Source organism: Nomascus leucogenys, chromosome 4 (assembly GCF_006542625.1).
Source record: "Nomascus leucogenys isolate Asia chromosome 4, Asia_NLE_v1, whole genome shotgun sequence".
Lineage (NCBI taxonomy): Eukaryota > Metazoa > Chordata > Mammalia > Primates > Hylobatidae > Nomascus > Nomascus leucogenys.
In genome coordinates this window covers 17,657,192-17,669,224 of record NC_044384.1, presented here as the reverse complement: position 1 = coordinate 17,669,224, position 12,033 = coordinate 17,657,192, and the positions used below count along the sequence as shown (strand labels likewise).

Here is a 12,033-nt window from a genome sequence, read left to right as displayed (position 1 = left end):
TTTACCAGAATATTTTTGAAACAAAATTCTGACCAATGTCTAAAATGAAAATAATCAAATGGTAAAGAGAGGTATGCCAAATGCAAGAAGCACTATAAAAGACAAAAAAACAGAATTACAGAATGACAACAATAACAATTGCTGACATTCACTGAAGCTTATTAGATGCCAGGCACTATGCTAAATACTTAAATGCTTTATATAAATTAATTCATTCAAAACGACTACAAGAGAAATGGGGGGCTTAGAGAGATTAAGTCACTTAGCAAAGGTTTCACAGCTCAAAAGTGGCAGAGATGAGATTCAAACCCAGGCACTCTGGTCTAAAGCCCATGCTCTGGCCACTATCTGCCTGGACACTTTGGAATGAGAGGGCTGGGAAGCAGAAGGGGATATCTAAACTTTTCCTAAACTTTCAAGTATAAGAGACAAATGAAAACAAAATCAATTATCTATGGAGTACCTTTTACGTGCCAAGCACGTATGGCATGTGAGAGATTCAAATCCAATCCTGGATCTGAGAGAATCCACAGTCTATTGGGAGAGGCAGATATGTATATAAATAACCAGGCAGTACATCCCAGGAGTTGCCTAAGAGGTATCAACAGAGGGAAGAGGATGTAGCACATGGTGTCTCCTGCAAACCCATACAATTCCTGGCAACACAAAGTGATGAATGAATATTGACTAAATGAAATAAAATCAGTATACAAAAATGTATTCTGTCTCAGAATGCATTTGGAGAAGAAAAGGCAAAAGGGTCAATTTTGCTTTCTTCTTCTCAAAGAAAAGACATTTAACAGGTTATGGCAATCATTGAAATTTAAATCACAATAAAAAGGAAACTGACTTTTTGTTCAGATTATACTTTGTTTTTAATTAACTAATTAATTAATTTTTTTTTGAGGTGGGATCTCACTCTGTGGCCCAGGCTGGAGTGCAGTGGCCCAGTCATGGCTCACTGTGCCCTGACCTCCTAGGCTCAAGCACTTTTTCTGCCTTAGCCTCCTGAGTAGCTGAGACTACAGGCATGGGCCACTGCACCCGGGTAATTTTTTTTTGGTTTTTGTAGAAACAGGGTCTCACTATGTTTCCCAGGCTGGTCTCAAACTCCTGGGCTCAAGCAATCCTCCTACCTCGGCCTCCCAAAGTGCTAGATTACAGGCGTGGGCCACTGTTCCTGGCCTCAAATTACACTTTAAATAGTTATCACATGTTAAAAGGTTACCATATTAAAGATTTTAACAGGCAGATAATGATCACATGAAATTTAAACCACCATATAAAATTCATACTGCAACTGGAACAGCTTCATTTTTCTAAACAGAGATGAGAGATTAAGAAAACACACAAGGACTCTGGAATGATCAACTTTGAAACTGCAGATTCAAGCAGTTTATCTTGCATCTTCTGCTGCCCTTTAGTTCTCTCTAGACTTAACATCTATCATCCTCCCCACAGCATTCCATGTAAACATTTGCTAATGTGCTAATGCCAAGAATTAGAAAGATGTCTCATTTCCAGGGGCTTAAAATAATTGCTATTTGCTGCGCTTACCTCAAAATCATATTGGCACCTTCTATACCAAGATATTAAGTTTTAATTTTTTTTTACTGCACTATTAAGAACTTCTACATGAGCGTAGTCATGTGCCACATAACGATGTTTTAGTCAACAATGGACTGCATATACACGGTGGTACCATAAGGTGATAACAGACCTAGTGATAGAGCAGTGTCTTTGCAGCACAAAGCATTACTCTCCCTTGTTTGTGGTGATGCTGGTGTGAACAAACCTACTGCACTGCCAATCCTAAAGTCTAGCACATACAGTTATGTACAGTATATAATATCTGATAATGACAATAAACAACTGTTACTAGTATCTACATTTACTATACCATATTTTTCATCGTTTTTTAGACTGTACTCCTTTTCCATATGTATATATATATAAATTTAACTGTAAAAGAGCCTCCAGGCAGGTCCTTCAGGAGGTATTCTAGAAAGCACTGTTACCATAGATGACAGCTCCATGCATGTTATTGCCCGTGAACACCTTCCAGTGGGACAAGATGTGGAGATAAAAATCCTGACCCTCTGTAGGCCTAGATGAATGTGTGTGTGTGTATCTTAGTTTTTATCAAAAAAGTTTAAAAAGTAAAAAAAGTAATTTTAAAATATTAAATTAAAATATTAATTGTAAAATAGAAAAGAGCTTACAGAATAGGGATATAAAGAAAGAAAAGGTTTTGTATAGCTATATAATGTCTTTGTGTGTTTAAGCTAAGTGTTAATATAAAGTCAAAAAGTTAAGAACCTTATAAAGTAAAAAAGGTTACAGTAATAACTCACTGACTCACCCAGAACAACTTCCAGTCCTGAAAGCTCCATTCATGGTAAGTGTCCTAGATAGGTGTACTAGTTAAAAAATCTTTTACACTGAATTTTTTACTATACCTTTTCTATGTGTAGATACATAAATACTTACCATTGGGTTACAATTGCCTACAGTATTCAGTATAATAACATGCTGTACAGGTTTATAGTCTAGGAGCAATAAGCGATACCATATCCTAGGTGTCTAGTAGGCTACACCAGCTAGTTTTGTGTGAATATACCCTACGATGTTTGCACAGCAAAGAAATTGCCTAACAATACATTTCTCAGAACTTATCCCTGTTGTTAAGCAATGCATGACCATATATACTATACCTTGTCCCAATATCAAGCCAGCTGCCATAATCCTTGACCAAAAAGAAAAAATGCTGTAAAAAAAAAAAAGGCTCAATTAAAAACAAAGCTATTTAGATTCAGCCTAAAAACAAAGTTATTTTAGGACTGTATGTTTCAGATTTCTGACTCCAAATTACTATCTGACTGTAATCAACAGGAATATGTCATTTACTGAAACTTTTGCTTAGATTAGAATTAGCAGTAGTCTAAAATCCAGAAGTAGAATTATCAATCAAATGAACACAAAAGTGACATTTCTGAATAACTAGAAATAAAGAACAACAAGCCAACATCAATTAAAAAAACTCTAGATAATACTAAAGATGTCAGTGGAAAGAAGCCATGTCATCCATCTATCAACAAATATTTACTGTACTGACTACCTACTGTGTGCCGATCACTGTCTTAGGTGCTGGAGATAAACTCTTCCTCACAAGGCATAGGCTCTAGTAAATAATTCAGTCAATTTATCAGGGGTGTGTATGTGTGTGTGTACGTGTGTGTGTGTGTAAGGGGGGGATGGAGGGAATGTTATCATTGGAAAATATAGGCAATTATAGAAACAGAGGAAGGGGTTCATACCCTGATTAGGATGGAAGGGAAGGCTTCCCATTGCAAGGTGAAATCTAAGTAAAAAGTAGGAGTCAGATGAAAGGAGGTTTGGAGAGAAACAAGTTTCTGGCAGAGGGAATAGCTTATATATACATCAAGAGTCCAGAGAGAGCTTGGTAAGCCTGGCTGGCAATACTCCATGTGATGTACTGTCACACATCAATAGTGGGAGGGTAATGCTGTCCTGATTCCACAGGGAGAAACAGAAGCTCGGCATTTGGTGTCCTGGACTCTGCCCTATGCACTGGAATAAACTGTAACTGAATGTAACAGCATTCAGTAAGTTCTGTGAATTCTAGTGAATTACTAAAGCTGAGGGTGGTCTTGGGAACTCCCCAAAGTTGTAGACATAAAATAGGTTCCTCTTTTTGTTAATAAGAGAGGCCTACCTACATGCATCAGAACTCATTTATTGCAGCTACATCTTGATTAACATCTTCCCAATAGAAAAGCTGTATTTCCTTTTTCCTTCCTTCCTTCCCTCCCCCTTTTCCTTTCATTTTTAATCTGAGAGAAGGGTTAAAAATCAACATTTCAATAGAAAAATGATGTACTATCTAAATTTAAAGTTAGCTTTTTCTGTTAATTTCCCTTGGAAGGTTCATTTCAGATACAAAGCAACATGGAAGACGAGGTATGACAGATTCAAGTAAGTCAAGTAGTAAGACTTTCGACACCTGAAGAAGAGCACACATCCTGCATAATAATGAATACAAAAGAACATAATTTATATGTGTAAATTATGCCAGCACTTACAACTCAATATCTAAAGATTTCACGTACCAAAATGCATTCGTATTTCTCTTTATTAAATTAACCCAGGACTCTTAATCTAATTTATATGGACTACCCAGTAATGCCTTACCAAAGCCATAATGTCTGATATGACGAGAACAATGAGAAAAAGACTGGAAAAAAAAAAGGAAGGAAAAATTACATATAATACAACAGGTGCATTTTTCGAGCTCATTAAAATACAAGTGAGACTAGGCAAATAACCTAGTATTGTTGCTATTTTTGCTTCTGAAAATACAACTTTGAAAGGTTCTTTCCATATTATCATGGGTGACCATCCCATAGAGATGAGCTGGACTGTAAAATGTGTTAAGTACTCTGAATATTTATTTCAGTACAATGAAAGGGAGGTACATTATGATTTTCAAAACTAAACTTTTGAGATAATTGTTAACTAATATGCAATTTCAAGAAATAATACAGAGGGATCCTCTGTACCCTTTACCCAGTTTCCCCCAGTGGGAAGATCTTGTAAAACCATAGTATAATATCCCAAGCAGGACACTGACACCGATACTGTCAAGGTAAGGAGTGTTCCCATCATCACAAAGATCTCTCATGATGCCCTTTTATAGCCACATCTGTCCTTCCCTCACCATCCCTCTGCCTAATCCCTCACCCCTGAGAGCCACTAATCTGTCCTCCATTTCTATAATTTTGTCATTTTAAGAGTGTTTTATGAGTAGAATCACATAATAACAAGTTGAACAATTTATATAACACTTTGTTACTTTTGTAACCTTCTGGGATTGGCTTTTCTCACTTAGCATAATTTTCTCAAGAATCATCCAAGGTGCTGTGTGTATCAATGGGTCATTTACTTTTATGGCTGAATAGTACTCCATCATATGGATATACAATGGTTTACTTAACCATTCCATCAAAGGACATCAAGGGTTGTTTCTACTTGTGGCTATTGTTCCAGTTTGTGGCTCTTACAAATAAAGCTGTTATAAACATTTGTGTCTAATTTTTTGTGTAAACCTTTCATTTCTCTAGGAAAATACATCAAGAGTGCAATTGCTAGGTCATACAACAGTAGCATGTTTAGTTTCATAAGAAACTGTAAAACTCTTTTCAGAGTGGTTGTACCATGTTACATTTCCACTAGCAATGCATGACAGCAATTTCCTTACATCCTCAATAGCATTTGGTGATGCCACTATTTGTTTTTAAGTGTTCTGATAAACTGTTCTGATAAGTGTGTAATGATATTTCATTGTTGTTTTTTTTTCTTTTTTGAGATGGAGTCTCGCTCTGTCGCCCAGGCTGGAGTGCAGTGGTACAATCTTGGCTCACTGCAACCTCCGCCTCCCGGGTTCAAGCGATTCTCCTGCCTCAGTCTCCCGAGTAGCTACAGGTGCCCGCCACCACGCCCAGATAATTTTTGTATTTTTAGTAGAGACGGGGTTACACCATGTTGGTCAGGTGGTCTTGTACTCCTGACCTCGTATCCGCCCGCCTCGGCCTCCCAAAGTACTGGGATTACAGGCATGAGCCACCACGCCCGACCCATTGTGGTTTTACATGCATTCCTTATGGAATGGCTAATAATGCTGAACAACTTTTCATTGGCTTATTTGCCATCTGTATATCTTCTTCAGGTGTTTTGCTTACTTTCTAATTAAATTTTTTTTTTACTGTTGAGTTTTGTGCATTCTTTGTATATTCTAGATACTAGTCTTTTGTCAGATACCTGGTTTGTAAATATTTTCTCCCAGTATGTAACCTATGTTCTCATCCTCTTACTACGGTCTTTCACAGAGCAAAAACTTTTAATTCTGAAGAAGTCCAGTTTATCAATTTTTCCTTTTATGGGTTACAATTTTGATGTCAAGCCTAACTCTTTGCCTAACCCAAATCCCAAGGATTTGCTCTATTTTTTTCCTAGAAGTTTAAATCTGTGGTCCATTTTGAGTTAATTTTTGAATGAAGTGTGAGGTTTTGGTAGAGGTTTGTGACTTCTTTTTAATAAATAATTGTTTTTCTAACCATAGGTTTGAAATAAAGACATGTAACTCAATAATTCACATATGTAGATATATACCACAAGTCAGACTGATCATATCTTCCTGAAGTATAATTCCATTCAGACACATAATAAAGTGTGTTAATCTGATTAAGAGTTTGTAGAGAATGCAATGGTCATCCAGTACAACCTTCTACCTAAAGCATGAATTCCCAAAGTATCAATCCCAATAAAGGCATTGTCTAGCACTAGTTTTAGTGGTTGCAGCAACAGAATCCACTCCGTTTTCAGCAGCTCCAATTACTGCAGAGTTCTTTCTTCTGTGAATCAAAGCACAACAAATATTCTACCCTATGGACCCAGTTACTCTGGAATAGAAAAATAATAAATACAATTCAAAAGAACTTTAGAATGAGTGCGGTGGCTCACACCTGTAATCCCAGCACTTTAGGAGGCCGAGGTGGGTGAATTGCTTGAGGCCAGGAGTTCAAGACCAGCCTCACCAACATGGCGAAAACCCGGCTCTACTAAACATAGAAAAATTAGCCAGGTGTGGTGGCACATGCCTGTAAGCCCAGCTACTCAGGAGGCTGAGGCATGAGAATCGATTGAACCTGGGAGGTGGAGGTTGCAATGAGATCACACCACTGCACTCCAGCCTGGGTGACAGAGTGAGACTCTGCCTCAAAACAAACAAACAAACAAACAAACAAAACCTTTAAAAAACCTTTACATACCTTTTTTAAAAAGTTTTGATTTTTTAGAAATATTATTTTTATTTTTCTAAAGAAAATTATATTACTGTGTGACACAGATGATATTCAGGGATCCTTGTGAAGTTAAGACACATCTGATTAAGTTATTTATTGTCTTCTCAGCCTCAGTTTCCTTATCTACAAAATGGTTGTAATAATATCTATATTTCCTAGTATCATTGGAAAAATTGAGTCAGGTAATATGTGGAAAGTACCTAATACAGTGCCTGACATATGGTATCTGCCTAGTAAATATTGGTTTCATTCTCACTCCTTAAACAAAAGCTTTAAATGAAATTAAAGATATAATCTCTCCCCTTATGGAGTTCACAAGGTATGTATTAGCTAGGGTTGCCATAACCAAGTACCACAGATTGAGTGGCTTAAACAATATAAATTTCCTCATAGTTCTGGAGGCGGAAGTCCAAGATCAGTGTGTTAGCAGGGTCAGTTTTATTTGAGGTATCTTTCCTTAGCTTGTAAATGGCCATATTCTCCCTTAGGTTCGCATGTCATCTCTTCTGTGTTTGACTGTGTCTTAATCTTTTCCTCTTATAAGGACATCAGTCATATTGGACTAGGGCCCACCCATATCACCTCATTTTACCTTAGTTACCTATTGAAAGGCCTTGTCTACAAATTTAGTCATATTCTGAGGTACTTGGGGGTCAGGACTTCAACATAAGAATTTTAGGGGACACAGATCAGCCTCTAACTGGGTGTGAAACAGAAAAGTAAGAAACAATTTTATCAGCCACAGTCTGAGTTACCTAACTTAGCCAGAAATTTGAGGATGGAAGGATTCTGGAGAGTGGAGAAGTTGGGTAAAAAAGGTTTAACAGAGAATATGATCCCTGAACTAAGTCTTAATTAAAAAGAAGGAAAATGATTTTCCAGAGCAAATCTTCATATTCTTGAACCATTCTGTGGAAACTGAAGAACCCAGAAGTAAGCCTGCTCAAGGTCACACAGCTAGTAACAGTAAGTCACAGACTTCTAACAGCAAGTCTGGCCCCAGAGCCTGTGCTCCTAACCATTACGCACACTGCCTCCCTATGGCTCTACTGACTCTCAGAGGCCTTCAGCATCTTCACCACGTTCCTTTGAATGTGTCCCTGGTTCCCTCGTTTATTCATATGTTGCTCAAATGCGAAGTCATAAATGTAATACACTATTCAATATTCATGGTGATCTAATTTTAAGAAGTATAAGGTTATCATTCCCTTGCTCTAAATACAATAATTTTATTAAAATCAAGTTAGTTATATGGTATTATTTGATCTCCAAGATGTTCTGAAGCTACTGTGTACCTAGATCCTATGAGTTTCCTCGTAAATACCTTTTTATTCAAGAAATAAATACCTGCTATTTTTTATCCAATTGATAATAAATATTACTTATCATCCCCATTGAGCCACTGTGGTTGTTCACTTGCAAGACCCTTAATTGATCTCCCTGCTCTTATTCTTGTCCTCCTAAAGTTATTATCCATGCAACAGACAGAACAGCCTTCAAAACCTACCAAAGGCTTCTTGCCACAACTGAATAATGCTGAAGTCCTACCTGTGGCCTAAACGGCCCCTTCTGTTCTGCCCCTGCCAACCAGTCCAACTTTATTTCCTACAATTCTTCTGCTAGTGCACTCTGCTTAAGGCTACCTTTCTTGCTGTTCTCCAAATACACCAAGCATGTTTTCAACTCATGCCCTTTGTATGTTTCACTCCCTTCACCTGAGTGAACCATAAAACTATGTGAGTAAAGACCATATTAAGGTTTTTGCATAAATTGCTTCTCCTTAGAGAAGTCTCCCTGGATCACTTCATTTTTTCCCCTGACATTTAACACTACTTGAAATTTTGTTATTACAAGCATTTTATTTTCTTTGTCTCCCCAGGTAGACAGTAAGCTCTGTTCACCAAATGTATCACCAGTGGCTAGGACAGTGCCCAGTATATGATACAAACTCAAACCCTATGTGCTGAATGAATAGTAGGAGTAATTAGCGTAAAATAAAACTGAAAATGGCTAATGCTACACATTGTGAAATATGCTTTAGATTTAAGACTGACTTAAGAACCTTTTCCTTTTGATTTCATAGAACACAAAAAATCTGACCCAGGAAAAATTAGACCTGGTAGAAACAATACCAAATAACATTGTAGAAGGCTAAAACCACACAGAATAAAATCTGTAACTAACAAAATAATGATGGAAGAAGCAAATCTTGACAATAACCAGATCTGTAATATCTGATCTAGGTGAATGAGACCCGGTAGATATGATAACTGTAGAAGAAAAAAAAAAAAACTCTGGCAGGAACTGAAATCCAGACTTTAAGATAAACAAAAACAACCCAAAAACTTTCTGAAAATTAATAAAAATAATTTTAATAAATTAAAAATCAAAATAGAAATACTTAGAAGTAATTTACTTCTACTTCATATAAAATTAATTTACAAATTAAGCTGATTTAATAGAGTACCCATATAAAAATACTTTCTCAATAAAAGTTATTCGATATTATAGTAATTCTGATTCAAATCTGGATTCCTAAATATGTGAGCATAACATTCTGGAGATAAAAATACCCATCAGAACAAAACGGTATATTCAAAATTAGAGTCAAAATATTTTCACTTCAATTAATACACAGCATGAGAAAACTAGCTTTTTGGCTGCTAGATCACATTGTTGACAACTGCTATTTCCAAGTTTTTGTGGTTTTTTTTCCCCAATCCCTGCTGTGTAGCCATGGCTCTTGTACACTTGAGTATTTAATCAAACACAGAACTGAAAAATCATCCCTTTCAGATCTTACAGGTTGGTTGTTGAATACTTCTGTAATACTAAAACTTGTTTCTCTTTCTCAGCGGCCTTCTAATCTGCTCTCATGCTTTGCTGCATTCTGAAGGTGACAAAGGTCTTCATGGTCCATGTCATCTCAAACTGTGAAATGAACTGGCCACAATTGTGACACCTTTGGCAGGTTGTTTCACACCCCCACACCTCACTTTTCCCTAACCACCTTCCAGTTTAAAATGAATGTGTGCCAGACAGAGTTCTGGCCACAGAGACATAGTCAGAAATCTGCTACATGGGGCCTTTGGGAAAGACACTACTACCCTGACAGAAAAGGAGAATCAGCTGACATATCTCCTTGCCTTTTTCCTCATTAGTCCTTTTCCCTTGTTCCTGTCTGGATGGCAGATGAGATATGATGGCAGATGGAGGAATGATGAGAAAAACACAAGGGTAAAAGCAACAATCTAAGAATCTACCATTCTTAGGAATGCAGAAAAGCAGGGTTGCTGATGGCATCACAGAGTTATGGGCTGCCAACCTCCAGACTCCATGTGACGTGAGGACACAAATCTCTATTTCTCTTAGCTACTGTTAGTTAGATTTTCATTGCTTACATCCATAAGCACTCTTAACAGATAAACTATCAGGTAATCTTCATGCACAGCTACAACCTTTTTGTGGTCTCTACCCAAAATTTACAAGGTTTTGTTGATGAACCCAATTATTAAGACTGAGACACTAGATAAATTATTAATAATTAGAAAAGTAAATTTTAAGTTATGCAAAAAAACAATGTTAATACAACTTTTCTACTTCACTTTTGTTCAATACACATTTTAAGGAGTGAGTCGGAAGAGAAGCAGAATCATTTCACTGGTTTGTTATATTGAACTTGTCCTTGGCATTATAGATCTAATAAATAAATAAGTCATTAGTATATATCTCCACCCCCATCTTAACTGTAGGCTTCCAACAGTTGTAAGAAAATGATTAGCAATATAAATAATAAGACCGTTAAAAGGTGAACAGAAAGGAGAGATGATATCAGTGATTATCTGGTAAGTAGTATGGCAGTAAGGGTGGCTGGACTTCAGCTTTTGTGATGGATTAAATAAAGAAAACAGGATGAGAAGCTAGTTTTCAATCGGAAGAAAAGGCATCGCTGGCTTCAATGTGTGACATTAAATTTGATGAGTCAGCGTGATATCCAGGAAGAAATGTCAGTGACTTCTGAGTTTAAAGGTCAAAAGAGACCTTTCTGAGCCACCTTTGCCTCAGTTCTCTCCTGTTGTGTTTTGTTTTTCATTGCACTAGTTTCCAGATAGCATTACTATAGACATGCACAAATATAAGAATACATACACACATACATTTTGATGAGCCTTCTATTTCTCATTCCACATGTCCCCAGCTCTTCTTATTTAAACCTTAATTAAAATCCCTTCTAAAAATCTTATCCACCAACAAAGATGCAGGAAAGTACATGTCATTCACCAGTTTTTATTGCATCTAAGTAAATATCTCTTATGTGATATTGACAAGGCATAAATACTTTCAATATTAAATTCATGTAAATATCCTGCAAAAATATACTAAAACTAGAAATGAGATTTCTAGTATTCTTAAGCAGTGGAAGAAAAACTTTTTTCATTATGGCATATGCATAATACTATGCTAAACCCAGTTCTAGCTTATACTCATCAAGAACAACATGCAAATTTATGCTAATATTAGTTATTTCTTTCAGCATTGAATATGATAGCTTGATTCAAGAATAACAAAACTTGCTAAGCTTCATATTTATATCAAGTATTTTACAGAGTCCCTGTGCTGATGAGGCAATTTTATTCGTTAAAAAAAGCAAATAGTTGAGTTGACAGCTTTTCTTCCAGTCTTGATTGCTTAAGACGGACTGCTCCAGAAATTCCTCAAAACTCAGAAAGAATACTTCCTACTCCATTTGTCAAATGTATAGAAATCATGACAGAGAAACTGAGTATATTTTTGACATTTAGAAAAGTTAATTTTAAGTCGTGGAAAATGAAATAATGTTAATATATTTATATAACATATTTAAGAAATAAACCAAAATGAAAGAGTATCTTTTGCTTTTTGTAGGCACAGTTATAACAAGTAATTAACTACAATAATTTAACATTTATGTTTTACTGTTTTCTAGGGAGGTTCTTCACTAGCTTGAATAATATTCTAATAACAGTTTATTGCTGAGAAAGCAAGCTTGTCTGCTAGAGGCCCTGATCAACTAATTTCCTCTAATGACAAGCAACACTGACTAAACGGGTGAAAATTTTCTCATATTTGTAATAAACAATCTATGTTACAGTGTCTTAATAGCAATCACAGG

General features: G+C 36.3%; 1 protein-coding gene across 1 annotated transcript in view; it reads right to left on the bottom strand.

Moving 5' to 3' along the window:
• PIGN (phosphatidylinositol glycan anchor biosynthesis class N) overlaps positions 1-12,033 on the bottom strand; it is a 141,407-nt gene that overhangs the window by 20,984 nt on the left and 108,390 nt on the right. The window contains exons 28-29 of the mRNA XM_030810307.1: positions 4,213-4,255; positions 2,715-2,767 (exon numbers count right to left, since the gene is read on the bottom strand). Of these exons, the coding sequence (XP_030666167.1) occupies positions 2,715-2,767; positions 4,213-4,255 (96 nt within the window). The remainder of the gene's footprint in view (positions 1-2,714; positions 2,768-4,212; positions 4,256-12,033) is intronic.